We start from the raw sequence: 21,216 nt of genomic DNA, 5'->3' as shown, positions 1-21,216 counted from the left end.
TTCAATCAAACTGAGATCAGGAGACGTTTCTGGAATAAGGCAAAATAACATTGATCAGGAATGTTCATATGAGACAGCATGTTCATGAACATTCTTTTACAGTAACATTGCTTTGAGACCAGTTGAGTCCACACACACAGACAGAGACAGACAGAGACAGAGAGAGAGACAGATAGAATGAGGATAAACTACTTTTATTTCTCAGTTCATTTACAAAATGTACAGGCTATTTACCAAAATACTCACAATATTCTCATTAACCCATAAAAGCCCATTGAGACATTGACTGACAAGGTGCAGTAGTACAGACTATGGCAACATCGGAATCAGCGCTGCATAAAAGAGACATTGACAGTAGCCATGTCACACAGACCCAGACAGAGAGACATACAGAACGAGCTGCAGCTTTACATAAGGTCAAAGGTCAAACTCCACATCATCACATACAGTGAGCAGCAGCCAGTTTCTAGTTAAGAGCACAGGTTGTTTTGACATGTAGAATAGTTTCCGTAATATGTCTCGCTTTTACTGTTTAAGCTTCCATGCTGGAATAGAAGCAGGGTCAAAAAAAGGACACTGTCAGTGGATTTTACAGTATTTGAAGCATAGCAGAGAAGTGAAGATAAATACCCGAAAAATCTATACTCATTGTAGAGACCAGACAACTGAAGAAGAAAAGTAGAATAGAGTAGAGTGCGATAGAATAGAAGAGACTGTATGAAACCAGAGAGAAAATATGAATAGTGACAACCCAGTAAAGTAGTAAATCAACTAAGAGAGACTGACATAGTAAGAAAGAAATCACAAATGATTCTGATTAGTCATGCATGAAGACGGTCATAATACATTGGCTGAAATTACTGTGACTACAGGAACTAGATCTACCCATCTATAGGCATGCAAGTTGTTTACTAAGTCTAACATGCAATATCTATACATGTTACTGTCTCACACATATACACTACTCATGCACTGGCTGTGTTCAGTCAATTAAGAAAGAACCCTCTACTCAATCTAGAACTGCTCTCAAATCAACAAACCATGTTATTTAACTGTGCTAAACTATTTCCTATTTACAATACAATACAAATACCACATGTTGGTACACAACTACAGATATTGTTTTTTACATACACTGTAGCATGCACTTACCTACCAATGAGGTCTTATATTGTCTCTGCACTGTGGAAACAATAGTCTATGCATAACGTATAAGCGTTCATGTTTTTCACTACACCTCAGTGTTCAATTGCCCATCACACAGTTATGATTGTGAAACATGTATTGAAACAAATATTATATACTTATAGTAGTAATTTATTGATTCATAGCACAAACTAGAAGCACTAATTACCTATACATATTTATAATGCTAGAACTCTACAATGGGATATTGGAATACAGAAGAATATTGGCTAAGCACGCTTTCAATGTATTGTCACCTACACACCCACGCAATTAAGCTAATTAGCTCGCCTACATACATCTATGAAACAAGCCAACTAACTGTCAGTCATGAAAGCACACTACGAATCCAGGCACCAGCTATAACGCTTACTGCATTCTGTACACGTTTCTCACAAACGATCCTCTAGAAAAGAAAACCTGTTAGATTGCTCTCTCAGTCATAGTCGTTGTGTGTTCTTGGACAAAGACCATTTAACTCCGGCAGCTCTAAAATAACACCACGGTTCTAACTCAACGCAAAGCGCATTTCTGACATTTTGCTCCACAGGTCACGTAAAGGAGTTTAAATTATTTTTCTTGCTATGTATTTACACGGTAGCTAAATCATGCCAAAAGTAGAGTAAGAATCAAAAAGTATTCTCGGTGCACTCCGTAGGTGCCGAAACGGCAGAGTAAAGGTTAGACGTCTTCTCCATGACGACAGTGTCACATCGCTGTTGTTGTTTAGTCAATCTATCATTGGAATGTGTTGTGTCAAGCTTACAGCAATGACACTGAAAAGGTCCCATGCATTGCAGGCAAGTTACAGTTGCAGAACCTGTGAATAAACTGTATGCTTCGTGCCAACCAAGAAAAGGGCATCATCGTTAGAGAACATAGATATCAGAGATTAGAACGCAAACAGTACAAGACGAAAAGACTAGGTAAGAGAACACCCAAAATGCACATCTTAGAAAACAATGGTCCATATTTCATCACTGGCTCCACGTTTCATTTTGGTGACCTATATTGATTGTTTGTCATTTTTCAGGATGCTTGTGACGATTAATATTTAAAAAATAACGCAAAACATTTAAACACAATGTCTATTTACAAAAATAACTCTGTTTCAAATAACGAGCCTTGTTAAGTTCTGTTTCTAAGCAGAACCAAACACAGTGGAATCAGTCATTAAATAACTCCTCAGTCTTGGGGATAAATTCTTCCTATGGCTACAAAAATAGACATCTAGCTGGAAATCATTTGGACTGTCAAATTGAATACACCAAGTTGCATTTATGATAGTATTGTTCATCTGTATAGATGTGTATAGTGGTTGTGGTTCCATACACAAATAAATAAATAAATAGAGAGAGAAGAGAGAGAGAGAGAGAGAGAGAACCATTTACAAAGGAGACAAACATCCAATACATCAAACTCATATAATCAAACCCTCCTCCACACAACTTAATTTAAGCGTAAAAAAGAGCATGCCACAACAGAAACAGAAGGAAAAGTGTTAAAATAGTAAATTGTGAGCCGTAAAGACACGTAAAGTGTGGCAGAGAAAATCGCATTGGCAATGTTCAAAGTGATTCAAAAGGAGGGGTAGGATCTGGGAAAAGATCACGTGCCCATTAGAAAGAGAAACATCTCATCAGTGACTCGATATGTGCAAGGGAAACAATAAGGCATGAGCTTTTCCCAACTCAACCTTTACAGGTTGTAAATAAACCAATCAACCATCAACCAATCAAACAATAAACCAATCAACCATCAACCAATCAAACAACAAACCATCAATAAATGCTCAGACATGTTCTGTGCCTAACTGTGTCTTTCAATTGACACCCACGCAGACACAGTACTGCCACAAAATCTGAGGCAGTCCCTGTTATATTATGCTGTTCCCTTAAACTCGTAAGTTTATCTAAAGAAGCGCAGAGAGAAGAGTAGTAGAGAGGGAAACCGATTGAGTCAAACTGAAGGACTTTAAAGAGAGAAACAAGATATTGCAGTCCTTATCGTTAGAGTGGCTTAAACAGGTATATGTATTTCTCCTTGAGTAATGTATGGGACTACTTCCTTGTTGTGTTGTATTTCCTGGTGAAAATGTCCGTTTTCGATGTAGTCCTCCTTGGAAGATGAAGCGAGGAGGAGATTTGACAAGGGCATCATGAGATAGGGGCATGGCATTGCCAATGTTGCCATGGGCAACCGGCAAAGTCATTTCCTGTACAGTGACTTCCTTTCTGTGTAGACCTCAGGTAAACGCTTTAGAAAGGCTGGGGACTATCAGGACTACAAGCGCTGCCACGGCAACCACCGCCACCAGGTTCCAGCCTCCCTCGCTCTCCTGGTGGCAAGAGGACAGAGGACAGGGTTCAAAGGTTACAGAGGTTATTCATTCACAATAAGGACAGCTCAAGTTTTAGCACACATACCGTACCAGCTCCTCGAGTTTGGTCAGAGTAGCTCAAACAACCACTTCGCTTTGCACACACGTTGGACACATCCATTTCCTCAACACACACGTTGGACACATCCATTTCCTCAACACACACGTTGGACACATCCATTTCCTCAACACACACGTTGGACACATCCATTTCCTCAACACACACGTTGGACACATCCATTTCCTCAACACACACGTTGGACACATCCATTTCCTCAACACACACGTTGGACACATCCATTTCCTCAACACACACGTTGGACACATCCATTTCCTCAACACACACGTTGGACACATCCATTTCCTCAACACACACGTTGGACACATCCATTTCCTCAACACACACGTTGGACACATCCATTTCCTCAACACACACGTTGGACACATCCATTTCCTCAACACACACGTTGGACACATCCATTTCCTCAACACACACGTTGGACAAAGGAATCTTTTGTGCCTTACAGCCCAGTAATTTACAGCTCAATTGGGATACAGACCCACACAACCAACCAACACACTCCTATGCGAGAAGAGAGAAGACTTGAGTGGTGTTGGGTGTTGTTAGCAGCAGTAGCTCTGTGTGTGTGAGTGTGAGTGTGAGTGTGAGTGTGAGAGAGAGAGAGAGAGAGAGAGAGAGAGAGAGAGAGAGAGAGAGAGAGAGAGAGAGAGAGAGAGAGAGAGAGAGAGAGAGAGAGAGATTTAGCAGTGATGTCTCCCTGGAGCCCAGTAAGAGGATCCCCTATAAGTGTGGTGTAGTGTGCAGACAGCTTCTCGCCCACACACACACACAACTCGTGGCCATGTCATCCTAAAATGGACACCTGACCCTCTCATTAAAGTTTCAGAACCCTTACTCACATCAGGCTACAATAAAAGACAAACACTCCAACTCAGGCTAAATGTCCCAAGGTAAATAGCCAAACCTCATTCTAAATGTCCCAAGGTAAATAGCCAAACCTCATTCTAAATGTCCCAAGGTAATTAGCCAAACCTCATTCTAAATGTCCCAAGGTAAATAGCCTAACCTCATTCTAAATGTCCCAAGGTAAATAGCCAAACCTCATTCTAAATGTCCCAAGGTAAATAGCCAAACCTCATTCTAAATGTCCCAAGGTAATTAGCCAAACCTCATTCTAAATGTCCCAAGGTAAATAGCCATACCTCATTCTAAATGTCCCAAGGTAAATAGCCAAACCTCATTCTAAATGTCCCAAGGTAATTAGCCAAACCTCATTCTAAATGTCCCAAGGTAAATAGCCAAACCTCATTCTAAATGTCCCAAGGTAAATAGCCAAACCTCATTCTAAATGTCCCAAGGTAAATAGCCAAACCTCATTCTAAATGTCCCAAGGTAAATAGCCATACCTCATTCTAAATGTCCCAAGGTAAATAGCCATACCTCATTCAAAATCTCCAACGGTAAATAGCAATAACTCATTCTAAATGCCTAAAGCTACATAACTCAATCTACTGTAAATACTCATGATGGAATGTCCATTGCAAAATAGCCTACCTATGCCTCACTGCATGCCTCACTGCAGGGCTATGCCTCACTGCAGGCTGACCACAACACAGCATTCAGCCGGCTGGAGGTTGGAGGGAGAGAAGGTTTATCTAAACCCCAGTTCCCTGGCTCCCTGGCTGCTGTCCCGCCTGTGGAGGTCAGGCAGCAGCGGTGGGTGTTGACATCAGCGCTGTGTCATCCATCTTGGCTCTAGTGGTAATCTCTGCACAGTCCCAATGGAGACATGAAAGGAGCCGCGTGTCACTGTGTTTCTCTCGGCTAAGTGTGACGGACCACTCAAATAAAAGCCACCTTTCTCAGACGAAGACATCAAAGGAACAGGCTAGCAAGTGTGAAAGTCTCTTCTCTCTCCTTTTCATTTCTCTCTTACTAGCAGCTTTTCAAGTGTGGCGTCTGCTTGGCTATTCCAAGCCAAGTTCTTAGTATTCTTAGAATCGGAGCCATTCCATTCAGTAGAGTCATAGTAAACACAGTGAATTGTGCATTTGGAGACTGCTGGGTGAGACTGAGTTATTGGACTGTCTGCCTCAGTGACTCTGCTAACTCTAAGGTTGACGGCCCACCTTCAGAGGAACAAAGCAGACCACCCGGTACATTTTGAGCCAGTTTACCCCAACGAGAGCCAAGTCGTTGATTTCCGTCAAGTATTTTCGCAACACTCTATTACCGTTTTGGTTCCAGCCCATTTGGTGTTAATGTGGATTTGGATGTTTATTGTTCACCATAGAGGTTGCGTTTCTAAGACAGCTTGAGTTTGATTGACAGATCAAGAGAAACGTGATTCTTAGAGAGGCATATTACATTGTAAGACATGGGTCTACTCCACTGTAATAGCTGGTCTTGCCAGCACACGCTTATGCTTGAATCAGAGTCTTTAGGTCAGTGGAATAAGGTACCCTTCCACAACAGATCAAATACTGTCAGTACTTTGAACTCTAATAACATTTAACTACTAACAGGAACCACGCGTTCTGGCCCTATACTGTACATTTGCAATCTACAGTATTTCTGTGTGTGCAGTATTCTACATTCAGGCACACCCACAGCCAGAGGCTGAATAATCTGCATCTACTACAGATATTCAGCCTCTCCTAGAGGAAATAAGAGTTGACTATATTTGATTCTTCTAGATAAAGAAAGGGCATGCCCATACCTGGTCCCCTCTAGGACGCCAGCTCCTCCCACCAGCACCATATCAGGGCCATTATTACAATCATTCCTATGAAGGGGATGGAGAGAACAGGGGGCTCAGACGGAGGAGTGCAGTTCTGGGGAGAAAACAAGGGAGCGTGGGGGCATGAGAGAGGAGGAGGGAGGTGGTGAGAGAAATCACAAATCATAATAAAGGGAGACAAAAATTAAAGAATTACATGTGGAGAGATAGATGAAGAGAAAACAGATAAATATATGGACATAAAACATCATGAGGTGATTGAGAGGTAGATAAATGGGATGACAGGCAGATAGACAGGTAGAGAGACCAATAGACAAGGACAGAGAGGGTGAGTGACAGAGGTCAGAACGAAATAAATAAAAAGATAGGCAGATTGTAAAAACCATATTGCGCAACATTTTGCAGGGTGGTTATGGTAAACAGATTTGACAATATGAATGTGAATGAGTTTATAAATAGGAGTTTTCAACAAAACACAGCCATGGAAACGATGAAGGGAGGGGAGAAACAGAAAGAGCATGCCATTAGAGCACATCAAAGATGGTTAAAGACAAGATGAACAACTTGTGTAATGATTCCATCTTGTCATTTAAAGATCTCTGCCCACACTGAAAAGTGCTGCCTGTCACTCAAACGGTCACTCAGACAGAGAGAACCCTGGGAGTTGTAGGCAGCCCAGCAGTGCGGGTGAGGGGGTTTAGTCACAAGATAAGGACAGGTGAGTGACATGAACTACTGTGGTACTCAGGCTGGATGGTCTAATTCCAAATCCTTGATAAGGAGACCACGTACACCCAATCAAATCATCAAGGGTGGAGTGGCTGGCTTATAAGCGCACATTTGTACACTATAATAACATGTGGGTTGATTTGTCTTTTTTGTTATTCAGTTTTCACCAAAACTCTGATTCAGCACTTCCTGGTTTTGATGGCATCAGACAGGAAGAGAAAGAGGATAAGGACCGGGTTGTTTAGGTGGACACGGGGACAGACACTGGACAGTGTGACAGGACGCAGAGACACACCGCCATTGAAGCAATGCATGTTGAGAAGAGGGCGGAAGAAACCAGGGACAAAAGTCGAGGACACAAGAATAACTGACTACACCACTGGAGGCAGAAAGAGGACGAGAGACAAGTCACGATTCCATGAGACATAGCTGTTTGACTGAGCTGTTGTTACTGACCCACATGCACACAGTACAGACAGACAGACAGACTTGATGCTTGAGGAGAATGGGTTAGTTAGCGCACAGTTACTTAAGTGTACTGTAAATACAGGTGTGTATGTGTATAGGTGTGTCTTCTCGTTCCCTTCTACTTACCTCATAACTAGCTCCTTCACCACCATAACCCTTCTTATAGCACGTGTAGTGTCCCCTTATAGTAACACTTGTTTTCACCAACTCATACACAGAAGAGGCCATCGTTACCAAAGTTACCTCCCTCCAACCGCTGACCTCTCACCTGTGACTTCTTGCCGCCCAGCCTCTCTAGCTCCGCCCTATAGTGATGTAGTTCCTGCTCCAGCTCAACCCTCTCCTTCTGGCTGCAGTCAAACAGCCCCTGCAGTTCCGCAAGCTCCCCCTTCAAACCCTCACACTGGGAGACAGACAGAGACCCAGAGAGAGAGAGAGAGAGACAGAGACAGAGACCCAGAGAGAGAGAGAGACAGAGAGACAGAGAGAAAGAGAGAGCATTTTGATTATCACATTTGGCTTACTCTGTTTTATAAGACTTGTATGTGGGTGTGTGAGAGCGTCTGTGTCCATACTTGTCCCTGTACTTGCGAGGCCCTCTCCTCAGCCAGTTTGAGCTGGTCTCGTAGGGAGAAGACTTCAGAGGGTCCCCCGTTCCAGTTGGTGATGGGCTTGCCATCGAACGAGATGTTCTTCTGGATGGAGGCATCCACCAAGCGCCCACCTTGCCCAGTCTGGGTCTGCCCACCCTGGGTCTGCCCACCCTGGGTCTGAGACAGGGTCATGTAGCCTCCAGCCTTCACTGATTCCTCATCCTGCCCATCCTTCTGGTCCTCCTCCCCCTCCCCTCTCAAGGCCAGGTAGACATCATTGGAGCTGTCATCCAGAGAGATCATTCAATGTATTAGCAATTTATAAGCATCATTCATCTGTATGTGTGTGTGTGTGTTTGCTGTGGTGTTGTTGAAATCCGCAGTGCAGTACTCGTCGCATTACTGATTCCCTCTCAGCATAATTTATTCACTGGGAGAAAGTTATATTGTCGGCCAACCATAACTCTCACAGAGTTTAAACATATTTAACTCTGTCCCCTGGGCCAACCACAACTCTCCAAGAGTTTAAACATTCATGACATAACAGCTTATATGGTCAGATCACGCCATTACACCACAGAGTACTTTGCTAAAACAAAACCACACATTCTGTGAATCGGTAGAGTGAACATAAATAATTGAAGCTTAAGAATGGATGAGCACTATCAGTGTAGAAGACTAGAGTGCATTGAAGTAATATTCAGTGTGATGTATTACAGTGCAACACTGTGAAGAACCTACCACACCTCTCTCCTCTCTCATTCTGGGAAAACATGAGTCACTACTTCTGCCAATAAGTCAGATTCTTTCTCTGAGGCTACCGTTGGATAAATGTGTCGTGTTTTTCATTTGAGTAGATCTGGGTTGGAAAAGGGACTTGAGAATGAATTCAATGAAATGTCCATCCTAATACGATGTCGCCACAAACCTAGTTCCCGAAAAGAAACAAGTTATCTTTCAAAAACAGGAAATAAACTATGTCAGGATACAGTACATACACAGGCTGCATCCTTACTAGTCTATGCATCCTGGAATTAAACATTGTTGTTTCCTAAGGCCTCACCCACATTAAACAATCACTTCAAAGGGGACGAGAGGGGCTAGGGTCTAGGGGGTGAAATGAAACCAGACCTAAGTACGCTCTTGCAGTAAGATTGTTAATTTCCCGCAGTGCTCTGCTGTGCTATTGCAGCCTGCTATATACAGTATAACCACCTCAATATCAGGTCTGTTTACATGGAGCTCAAATGGAGATGTTCTCCTGTGTCTCTGTATCCCCTTTGATCAGAGTGGTGACACCAGAGAGCAGAGAGTGGAGGGTTTATAGGGAACATGTTATGTAAGAATACAATACTCACTGAGTACATAGAGTACTCGAAGAGTATTGAACTCTTTGACAACGTGCCACTGTCAGCCGCAGGACATTAGCCCTCTGGATCGGTGTGTGTACCATGGAGAGATCGGCTATGAAACAGTGTGTGTGTCTGTGTGTATGTCTGTTTGGGAGAGGGAGAGGTCAGTGTCTGTGTGTTGGAGGTACTAGCCTATGGTTGGAGGTAGGAGGTAGACTGCACATTATCTAATAGATAGCCTCCTCCTTTCAGTTGTGAGTTATTCATATTCACCAGTAGACTCATCTACTGTGAGTCATCTTCACTGGGCTGTGTGTGTGTGTGTGTGTGTGTGTGTGTGTGTGTGTGTGTGTGTGTGTGTGTGTGTGTGTGTGTGTGTGTGTGTGTGTGTGTGTGTGTGTGTGTGTGTGTGTGTGTGTGTGTGTGTGTGTGTGTTTATAAACAGGTGTTGCCTTTTTGTCTGTATTATGTATATATTTTCAATCCAACGGGTTAAGAAACATCTGGTGTACTCTCAGGTGCACAATCACACGCATGCACACAGACACACACACACAAATACACACATAGGCCTCCTAGTTATGTTAGAGGGTGTGTATACAGAAGATCAAAGAAGAAATGTCTCGGAAATACAGAGAGAGATGGAGGAGACAAAGGCTTTAACAATTCAGAAGGCATTAAAAATACTCTTATGTTTACCTGTGTGATCTTGTCTTGTCTGTGGACTGACAGATTGTTTTTGTTACATCAGACCCCAGACAAAAAGTTATGATAGATTATCTACAGACAATAAACAGACAGTAGTTTTGTAGAGCACATAGGAGGGATTTTTCTGCAATGTGGAGATCTCCAGACATAGAGAGGCTGTGACTGATTGGTCGGAATCTTGATCGACAGGCGGCTCGGCCACTCACCCGGCTCGCTGTAGCTGCTGCAGTTTGAGGCTCAGCTGTTTGTTTTCGTCCTTCAGGGTCTGACACACGTCTGAAATCGTATGACACTCCGCCGTCAGCTGGCTTACCTCACCTGGAACATACACACATTCCCAGGGTCACATTAGTGTCTGGTGTTTTGTCTTGGGTGTGTGTTGGGGTGGGAAAGTTGACGCACTGAACCATGTTAATAATAAGTAGTCGTGGTAACAGGTTCCACAGGAAAGGGTGTGATATGGCGAGGAAGGTAGTTGAGGTTTTGGACAGCGTTGGTTCCACCACGGCCCTGTAACATATTAGTTTAGATATAGCCCTGAAATGTGTTCAGGTGTAACAGAGTTAAGAACGTGACGTAAGCTCCCCCCACAACTAGCTTGAAATGTCAGCAAAAAAAGCTATCCAATTGGATCCTTTTGTACAGCTCAATCGGTTGGTACTTTTCAAGGAGGGCGGTCAAATGTGTTTGCGAGCGGAGGTTGACTAGATGGAGACTGGAACAGGGACAGTGGAGGAAGCTGCAGTATACTGTTAACGACACACTGGTGTTGGTTGAGAGGCTCAATCCTCCCCTGGATGAGGGTGGTCAATGAGTGTGGGAGAGTTGAGGAAACACTATGAAAAGAACCAAGTATAAGCATACCTTCAGCGCTATAGCGCCAAAGAGCTCCTCTTACAGGTGTTATAATTAGGAATTCTGTTTGTAATGTTGCTGGGCAACTTGTGTTTGTGTGTGTATACCTAACTGTGTGTGTGTGTGTGTGTGTGTGTGTGTGTGTGTGTGTGTGTGTGTGTGTGTGTGTGTGTGTGTGTGTGTGTGTGTGTATACCTGAACGTGTGTGTGTGTATACCTGAACGTGTGTGTGTGTATACCTGAACGTGTGTGTGTGTATACCTAACTGTGTGTGTGTGTATACCTGAACGTGTGTGTGTATACCTGAACGTGTGTGTGTGTATACCTAACTGTGTGTGTGTGTATACCTGAACGTGTGTGTGTATACCTGAACGTGTGTATACCTGAACGTGTGTATAACTGAACGCGTGTGTATACCTGAACGCGTGTGTATACCTGAACGTGTGTATACCTGAACGTGTGTGTGCATACCTGAACGTGTGTGTGCATACCTGAACGTGTGTGTGCATACCTGAACGTGTGTGTGCATACCTGAACGTGTGTATACCTGAACGCGTGTGTATACCTGAACGTGTGTGTATAACTGAACGCGTGTGTATACCTGAACGCGTGTGTATACCTGAACGCGTGTGTATACCTGAACGCGTGTGTATACCTGAACGCGTGTGTGTATGTATACCTGAACGTGTGTATGTCTGTGCATACCTGAACGTGTGTATGTCTGTGCATACCTGAACGTGTGTGTATACCTGAACGTGTGTGTGTATACCTGAACGTGTGTGTGTGTGTGTGCATACCTGAACATGTGTATGTCTGTGCATACCTGAACGTGTGTGTATACCTGAACGTGTGTGTGCATACCTGAATGTGTGTGTGCATACCTGAACGTGTGTGTATACCTGAACGTGTGTGTGTGTATACCTGAACGTGTACGTGTGTGTATACCTGAACGTGTGTATGTCTGTGCATACCTGAACATGTGTGTATACCTGAACGTGTGTGTGTGTGCATACCTGAACGTGTGTGTATACCTGAACGTGTGTGTGTGTGTGTATACCTGAACGTGTACGTGTGTGTATACCTGAACGTGTGTATGTCTGTGCATACCTGAACGTGTGTACGTGTGTGCATACCTGAACGTGTGTGCATACCTGAACGTGTGTGCATACCTGAACGTGTGTGCATACCTGAATGTGTGTACGTGTGTGTATACCTGAACGTGTACGTGTGTGTGTACCTGAACGTGTGTATGTCTGTGCATACCTGAACATGTGTGTATACCTGAACGTGTGTGTGTGTGCATACCTGAACGTGTGTGTATACCTGAACGTGTGTGTGTGTGTGTATACCTGAACGTGTACGTGTGTGTATACCTGAACGTGTGTATGTCTGTGCATACCTGAACGTGTGTACGTGTGTGTATACCTGAACGTGTGTACGTGTGTGCATACCTGAACGTGTGTGCATACCTGAACGTGTGTGCATACCTGAACGTGTGTGCATACCTGAATGTGTGTACGTGTGTGTATACCTGAACGTGTACGTGTGTGTATACCTGAACGTGTATGTGTGTGTATACCTGAACGTATACGTGTGTGTATACCTGAACGTGTGTGTATACCTGAACGTTTACATGTGTGTATACCTAACCGTGTGTACGTGTGTGTATACCTGAACGTGTGTGTGTGTGTGTGTGTGTGTGTGTGTGTGTGTGTGTGTATATATACCTGAACGTGTGTGTGTACGTGTGTGTATACCTGAACGTGTATGTGTGTGTATACCTGAACGTGTATGTGTGTGCATACCTGAACGTGTGTGTATACCTGAATGTGTGTACGTGTGTGTATACCTGAATGTGTGTACGTGTGTGTATACCTGAACGTGTGTACGTGTGTGTATACCTGAATGTGTGTACGTGTGTGTATACCTGAATGTGTGTACGTGTGTGTATACCTGAATGTGTGTACGTGTGTGTATACCTGAATGTGTGTACGTGTGTGTATACCTGAACGTGTGTACGTGTGTGTATACCTGAACGTGTACGTGTGTGTATACCTGAACGTGTACGTGTGTGTATACATGAACGTGTGTGTGTATACCTGAACGTGTACGTGTGTGTATACCTGAACGTGTACGTGTGTGTATACCTGAACGTGTACGTGTGTGTATACCTGAACGTGTACGTGTGTGTATACCTAACCGTGTGTATGTGTGTGCATACCTGAACGTGTGTGTGTGTGTGTGTGTGTGTGTGTGTGTATACCTGAACGTGTGTATGTGTGTCTATACATGAACGTGTGTATGTGTGTGTATACCTGAACGTGTGTGTGTGTATACCTGAACGTGTGTGTGTGTATACCTGAACGTGTGTGTGTATACCTGAACGTGTGTGTGTGTGTATACCTAACTGTGTGTGTGTGTATACCTGAACGTGTGTGTGTATACCTGAACGTACGTGTGTATACCTGAACGTGTGTATACCTGAACGTGTGTGTACATACCTGAACGTGTGTATACCTGAACGTGTGTATAACTGAACGCGTGTGTATACCTGAACGCGTGTGTATACCTGAACGCGTGTGTATACCTGAACGTGTGTATAACTGAACGTGTGTATACCTGAACGTGTGTGTGCATACCTGAACGTGTGTATACCTGAACGTGTGTATACCTGAACGCGTGTGTATACCTGAACGTGTGTATAACTGAACGCGTGTGTATACCTGAACGCGTGTGTATACCTGAACGCGTGTGTATACCTGAACGCGTGTGTATACCTGAACGCGTGTGTGTATGTATACCTGAACGTGTACGTGTGTGTATACCTGAACGTGTGTATGTCTGTGCATACCTGAACGTGTGTGTGTATACCTGAACGTGTGTGTGTGTGTGTGCATACCTGAACATGTGTATGTCTGTGCATACCTGAACGTGTGTGTATACCTGAACGTGTGTGTGCATACCTGAATGTGTGTGTGCATACCTGAACGTGTGTGTATACCTGAACGTGTGTGTGTGTATACCTGAACGTGTACGTGTGTGTATACCTGAACGTGTGTATGTCTGTGCGTACCTGAACATGTGTGTATACCTGAACGTGTGTGTGTGTGCATACCTGAACGTGTGTGTATACCTGAACGTGTGTGTGTGTGTGTATACCTGAACGTGTACGTGTGTGTATACCTGAACGTGTGTATGTCTGTGCATACCTGAACGTGTGTACGTGTGTGTATACCTGAACGTGTGTACGTGTGTGCATACCTGAACGTGTGTGCATACCTGAACGTGTGTGCATACCTGAATGTGTGTACGTGTGTGTATACCTGAACGTGTACGTGTGTGTATACCTGAACGTGTATGTGTGTGTATACCTGAACGTATACGTGTGTGTATACCTGAACGTGTGTGTATACCTGAACGTTTACATGTGTGTATACCTAACCGTGTGTACGTGTGTGTATACCTGAACGTGTGTGTGTGTGTGTGTGTGTGTGTGTGTGTGTGTGTATATATATACCTGAACGTGTGTGTGTACGTGTGTGTATACCTGAACGTGTATGTGTGTGTATACCTGAACGTGTATGTGTGTGCATACCTGAACGTGTGTGTATACCTGAATGTGTGTACGTGTGTGTATACCTGAATGTGTGTACGTGTGTGTATACCTGAATGTGTGTACGTGTGTGTATACCTGAATGTGTGTACGTGTGTGTATACCTGAATGTGTGTACGTGTGTGTATACCTGAATGTGTGTACGTGTGTGTATACCTGAACGTGTGTACGTGTGTGTATACCTGAACGTGTACGTGTGTGTATACCTGAACGTGTGTGTGTATACCTGAACGTGTACGTGTATACCTGAACGTGTACGTGTGTGTATACCTGAACGTGTACGTGTGTGTATACCTGAACGTGTACGTGTGTGTATACCTGAACGTGTACGTGTGTGTATACCTGAACGTGTACGTGTGTGTATACCTAACCGTGTGTATGTGTGTGCATACCTGAACGTGTGTGTGTGTGTGTGTGTGTGTGTGTGTGTGTGTGTGTGTGTGTGTGTGTGTGTGTGTGTGTGTATACCTGAACGTGTGTATGTGTGTCTATACATGAACGTGTGTATGTGTGTGTGGGTATGAGAGGTTGCCACTTCCTGTTCAAGATCCTGATGTATGGCTATAATAACAGCCTACTGTGTTTATGTGACTGGGCGAGGTACAGTACACTTAGACCTACCACTGTATCTTGCTCACAATCTCCTTTACCCTTTCTGAATCCCTGTTTTCCTTTACTTTCATAGTCCTAATTCTGTCTCAATACCTTCTCTCCCTCCCCCTCTCAGTTTCCTTTCCTTCCTCTCCTCTCTCTTTCTCTGGCATTAGCCCTGCTATTAGACAGGCTAATGAAAGTCATGCACAGACTGGAGATGCACGAGGATAGAGTACTGTGAACTGCCAATATAATACAGGTCACACACAGAGGGAGACAGCCTTTGATCAAGTAACCCTGTGTTACTCATTCTGCTAGATAATATGTTATGTCATCATTATACTGCATACATAAAGTAGGGAGAGAAGAAACCACCAGAAGAGAGGTTTACAACACTGAGGAGGAACTGCCTGCCTGCCTGCCTGCCTGCCTGCCTGCCTGCCTGCCTGCCTGCCTGCCTGCCTGCCTGCCTGCCTGCCTGCCTGCCTGCCTGCCTGCCTGCCTGCCTGCCTGCCTGCCTGCCTGCCTGCCTGCCTGCCTGCCTGCCTGCCTGCCTGCCTGCCTGCCTGCCTGCCTGCCTGCCTGCCTGCCTGCCTGCCTGCCTGCCTGCCTGCCTGCCTGCCTGCCTGCCTGCCTGCCTGCCTGCCTGCCTGCCTGCCTGCCTGCCTGCCTGCCTGCCTGCCTGCCTGCCTGCCTGCCTGCCTGCCTGCCTGCCTGCCTGCCTGCCTGCCTGCCTGCCTGCCTGCCTGCCTGCCTGCCTGCCTGCCTGCCTGCCTGCCTGCCTGCCTGCCTATACACACAACCCAGACCGCCCAAGCAGCTCTGGAAAAATGGCACTTCAATTCATTTATATCTACTATTGGGTTGGTTTTATGTAGGGCAGAGTTGTTTTTCTACTTAATTAGCATTCAATTCAAATAAAGGAGTCGCAGCTGTAACAAATGAGCACATCGAGACAGAGAACACAGTAAAACTTTTAAAAGCTTTCGCCTGCTTTCTGGACTTGAGGGGTTTCAACTTGAGAGTGTTTAAAGGAGGAATCAGTTTTCAGTCTGCATCATCCCTACAGAGGCCAAGACAGATTGTGATCCTCATTTCCTCCTACACAGTTTGTTACTCATCAGGTAGAATTATTAGTTTATTTTTTATTTAGTCAGGGGAAACCCATCAAGACCAGGGTCTCATTTTCAGCATAACAATACAACAATAGAGAAATGATCACTCTAACAAAACTACAAACTACAACATTACAACAATCTCTTCATGCACTCAAAACAACTGCAGCTCTCATTCAACACATCTAATACAAGAGTCATAAACTACCCTGGCGGCACCAGGGAATCAAGAGGCAAGGAGTTCTGTGGCCTATCCAACAATGGGGGGCCTTAAAACTGAAAGGGAATCTACCCAGATCGTTACGGACTAGCGGAACCACAAGAGAATCAACCCATCAAACCCAAACAGAGGCTGTTGGCCTTCCTCCCTCTTGTTTGAGTACACACGGTGGTGCTGTGTCATTACCATATTATCCTAACAGTATAGTGGTGACACCTTGAACTCTCCATGCGTGACTTCACCAATAACCATGAGCCTGTGATCAATAACACTAATAAATCCTCTAAACGTTGTCGAAGTGTGTTTTAATGGATACTGACATGATCTCTCTGAGGTCCATACAGAAACAGAGACGGATAAAGACAAATCTGGCAACCCTGGAGTCACGACGATGAGTCCCCGACTCTCGTATTTACCCACAATTTTCTCCTGCGAATAAGGCCTCTCTGCCAACTGGACCTGTTGAGTCTGTAAAAACCTGAACACTTTCTAGTGTTTCTATTGGATCCGGCCTAGAGTTTTAACTGGATTATATTACTGTGTTGTATTAATGGGTATACCTGACTGGGATTTTCCTCATGTCCGATTGGTTTTCATTGCTCCAGTGTTATGTATGGAGTGGTGCACTGGTTGGGTAGGGAATGGGTGTGTGGAATGGTTGTGTTTTGAGTTTGTGAAAGGGATTTAAGTAGTGTTGCAGCTTGTGTGGTACTGTAGTGGTTAGTAGTTTGGGTTAGATGCAGGGTTAGTGCAGTATATAGTATGATAGTACCGTCAGTCTCTCCCTCCCTCCTCATGCTCTTCATACTGATTTCGGCCCGCAGGGTGGTGATCTCCAGCTCGTACTCTTGGGCCGTGGTGCGGAGACGCTGCAGCTCGGCCCTCAGACGACACAGCTCCTCCTGCAGGGAGGCGATGTCGTTCTCCCTCTCCGCTGCTGCCTCCTCCCCCGCCTGCTGCAGCACCAGCACCTCCTCCTGGGCAGACCTCAGCTCCTCCTGCACCTCCCCCAGCTCACTCTCCTTTTCCTCCTCCAGAGAGTCCATCTCCTCCTGGACTGAATGCAGCTGAGCTAGAGGGGGAAGGAAAGGAGAGGTGAGGAGAGAAGAGAAGAGAAGAGAAGAGAAGAGAAGAGAAGAGAAGAGAAGAGAAGAGAAGAGAAGAGAAGAGAAGAGAAGAGAAGAGAAGAGGAGAGGAGAGGAGAGGAGAGGAGAGGAGAGGAGAGGAGAGGAGAGGAGAGGAGAGGAGAGGAGAGGAGAGGAGAGGAGAGGAGAGGAGAGGAGAGGAGAGGAGAGGAGAGGAGCAGAGAGATGTTCCTGTCAATCTGTGATTCAGAAAAAAGACAAGCAATGTTGACTTGTACTCTGTCAAGGACCTTTTGTTTCAGGAAGGTCTGGTAAACACTCTAGTGAACATGTCCTGGCTACAAAGAGCAGACACAAGAGCTGAATGAGCTAGGGGCATGAGGAAGAGAGGGAAGAAGGAGAGAGCAGCGGAGAGGGACAAGGGCATTAGCTCTGGTCTGGGCTCTCTGTCTCTAAAGTAAAACCCCTGGTGCCTCTCCTCTCCTCATTAATCACACACACACACAAACATACAAACAACCACACGAACACTCGCACACATACTTGACTTTTGAAGTGAAGGGAGATTGATGTGTTTACACAGACATGGCCAGAGCTGAAGAGGCCATGGCTATATGGCTGTGTCTGCAGACCAGCTCTCTTTACACACACTGCACAGAGGAACCACACACCTAAATTACTTCCTGGACCACAACATTGAGAAGATGTACAGTCTGGGTCTTTCTGGCTCAGACAAACCTACTTACTTACTTAGTTATAGTGTGAGGTACAGTATAGTATTGTACTGGACAGAGGCTTGTCCTAGGTTAGGGACAAAAGGAGTCTGGGCTCACCAGAGCAAGAGGGCAAGTCTTGAGCACACACGTGGTTGTACAGTACGTTCACATTCTGCTCTTGAGAACTTTCCTTCTGGGAACATCAATCCCCTCCAGCCTTAATGTTCACAGTCATTCAGCCAATCACATGGCTTCTCTCTAACATCACATGGCATTCTGCCTTGGGGTTGCCGTTACGTGGAGTGCACCCTGTACGGAGAGTTCTCTCCCTCTCTCTCTCCTTCTCCCTCACTGTGGATGGGAAACACTGGCGTCGTGTGTGTACAACAGCAGAATAACAAAGCCAAATGAGCTAAGACAAACTACCCCTACCTCGGCCTGCCCCCCCTCACCCCCAGTCTGCATTCCAATAGGAGTCATGTGGTGAGTGTCACTGCAAGGGGGGAGTGAGAGAGGAATAAGGAGGGAGTGCTGTGCTCCCTCTCACCCCCACACACCCTTCCACTCAGTCACCTACATAACCCCATGTTAATCCAAATACCGAGCCCGGAGACTGAGCATCTTCTCCTAAGGAAGTGACATCATGACAAGGCCTCTACGTCGTCTGGAGCCACTGTCCTTCCTGTAACTAATGATGTCTGGTGCACAGAATGAAATAGAACGGAGTAGTAATATATGGATTTCTATGGTCTGGTGTCTCTCTGGTCACGTGACGTCATTCATACGGTGGCCACCAAGTCTCCTGAGGTTGAGCACCATTGAGATATCAGCCAATCATGGTAGCCATACCAGACCTCTTCCCAAGCAGACACATTCTGTGAATACAGTCTAAGATAGGCTTATCTAGCGTCATTTTGTCAGTCATGTTAGACCATTAGACCATATAACTATGGTGGGACTAAGTCATAAGCGAATAGATATAATGTCATATTCATGTATGTGTATTGAAACCCTATTGCACTTCTTACATAGAACAGTTTATTGTAGAACGTTTGTTTAAACCCTATAGCACTGTCAGGTGATGGGGACAGTACAAATAGAAAAAAGAGAGAGAAAAGGAGATTGTGTCCAATCCATGTATCTCTTAAAGTTATGTCCTCTCTCCACTATCACAAGGCCCTGCTAGGAGACATTTATCTACAAAAGGTATGTTTATTGTTAACTTTTCCTCAGCCAATACACTATTTCATGAGACAGTAGGGGAAGTGCTGTGCTCATTTATCAGAAGTGGAGAGAGGAGAGGTTGTGTATAAGGGTGTGCGTGCTTGTGTGCGTGTGTGCGTGTTTCTGTGTGTGTGTGTGTGCATACGCGCTTGCGTGTGTGTCTACCTTGCAGTCTCTGGATCTGTCTGGTAAAGCTCTCTGCCTGGTGAGCACTGGCCAGACGCTCATCTTCCAACAGACCTGGGAACAGAGGAGAGAGGGAGAGAGGGGAGGAAGAGAAGAAGGGGCGGATATGAGAGGAGGAAATGTACAAGAGGAGGGAGAGAAAGGGGGAGGAGAGGAGGAACAAAGTGACTATGTATACAGTCAATGTGGTGTATGTGAGTCAGCAGAATGGACCATGGGGGAGCTGGGGTCAGGGACAACTGGCACAAGAAGCATGACAGCTGAGCAGTAGGACCTCCCAACCCCCTCACGACCCAGCTGTGATGTCACAGTGAACTAAACACCCAGCATGCAATCATGGCTACAGCTGTCACACACACACAGGCACACACAGACACACACAGTTCCACACACTAACACAAATACAGTCACACTCAGACACAAACTCTTCACTCACACACACACACACACACACACACACACACACACACACACACACACACACACACACACACACACACACACACACACACACACACACACACACACACACACACACACACACACACACACACACACAGCAACTCACCCTGTAGCTCCATGAAGCTCTCTTCATGTCGTTGAGACACATCCCTGGCCTCCTCCAGCTCCAACACCAGCTGCAGCACCTGGGACCTCAACTCCTCCAAGTCATCCTCCTCTAACATTCCTCCTTCCTCCTCCTCGTCCTCCTCCACTTTCACCTCCTTCTCCTCTCCTTGCTCCTCCTGCTGGCCCTTCTCTCCGTTCCCCACCTCCACCTCCTTCTCTTTCTCCTCCTTCTCATCGTTCTCCTCCAGGGACTCTCTCTCTTTGGCTGTCAGCTTGTCCACAATGCCAGGCCTCTCCACCTTCAGGTCACATATGTCATCTAGAGAGAGAGGGATGGGGGGAAAGAGAGATAAAAATAGATCGAGCGAGAGAATTACTACCTCTGTAAACAGCTTAGTCTGCAAACTCCTTTCATACAGAGGTCTGTATTGACCTACAAAGTGGTAGCAGTACTTCTTAACTCTTTGACCCTGCTTCATAGGATACCTCCTGGTGTCTGAAAGCTGAGAGGCAGCTGTGGTTCGCCTGTCTAGGCTTTGAGTCTCTTACCCCAACCCCTTGACCCCCAGCCCCCCCTCCACCTGCTGCCTCATCCCCTGGTTTGATCCTCACCTGGTTTCCACAGAGAACCCCCGACCCCCCCCCCCCCCAATAGACTTCACTCACACACTCATTCTTGCCCACACAGTCCACTGCTTGATAGTGCTGTCCTCAGACCAAGCAGAAGGCCGCTGAGCAACTTTTAAAGTAGTGTTACCTGTTCTACAGAGCCATCTAGTGGGAAAACAGAGGAACATTCAGAGAAACTCAGAGGAAATCAATACTCTCTCTGGAGCTATATGTGTCTCTTTAGAATGTATC

The 21,216-nt window shown here is 45.4% G+C and overlaps 1 protein-coding gene across 1 annotated transcript; it reads right to left on the bottom strand.

The window, feature by feature from the left end:
- Nucleotides 1–228: 228 nt before the first annotated feature.
- On the bottom strand, nt 229–20,471 carry LOC120031821 (coiled-coil domain-containing protein 136-like). Its single transcript, XM_038977641.1, has 8 exons — nt 20,354–20,471; nt 19,765–19,839; nt 17,347–17,646; nt 10,384–10,495; nt 8,100–8,400; nt 7,793–7,927; nt 6,307–6,421; nt 229–3,523 (listed from the first exon to the last, which is right to left on the bottom strand). Exons 1-7 carry the CDS (start codon nt 20,469–20,471, stop codon nt 6,317–6,319), a joined length of 1,146 nt encoding a protein of 381 aa, XP_038833569.1. The 3' UTR covers nt 229–3,523; nt 6,307–6,316.
- Between the last annotated feature and the right edge of the window lie 745 nt (nt 20,472–21,216).

The sequence above is a fragment of the Salvelinus namaycush genome, chromosome 38, assembly GCF_016432855.1.
Source record: "Salvelinus namaycush isolate Seneca chromosome 38, SaNama_1.0, whole genome shotgun sequence".
NCBI lineage: Eukaryota > Metazoa > Chordata > Actinopteri > Salmoniformes > Salmonidae > Salvelinus > Salvelinus namaycush.
This window is presented reverse-complemented; position numbering and strand designations above follow the sequence as displayed.

Bases quoted from the DNA above. Each gene is read 5' to 3' on its own strand.
- LOC120031821 (XM_038977641.1), bottom strand. From the start codon at position 20,471: ATGTTAGAGGAGGATGACTTGGAGGAGTTGAGGTCCCAGGTGCTGCAG. The intron at 19,840-20,353 runs GTGAGTTGCTGT...CTCTGTTCCCAG, and splicing joins GAGCTTCATGGAGCTACAGG to GTCTGTTGGAAGATGAGCGT. The intron at 17,647-19,764 runs GTAGACACACAC...TTCCCCCTCTAG, and splicing joins ACAGATCCAGAGACTGCAAG to CTCAGCTGCATTCAGTCCAG.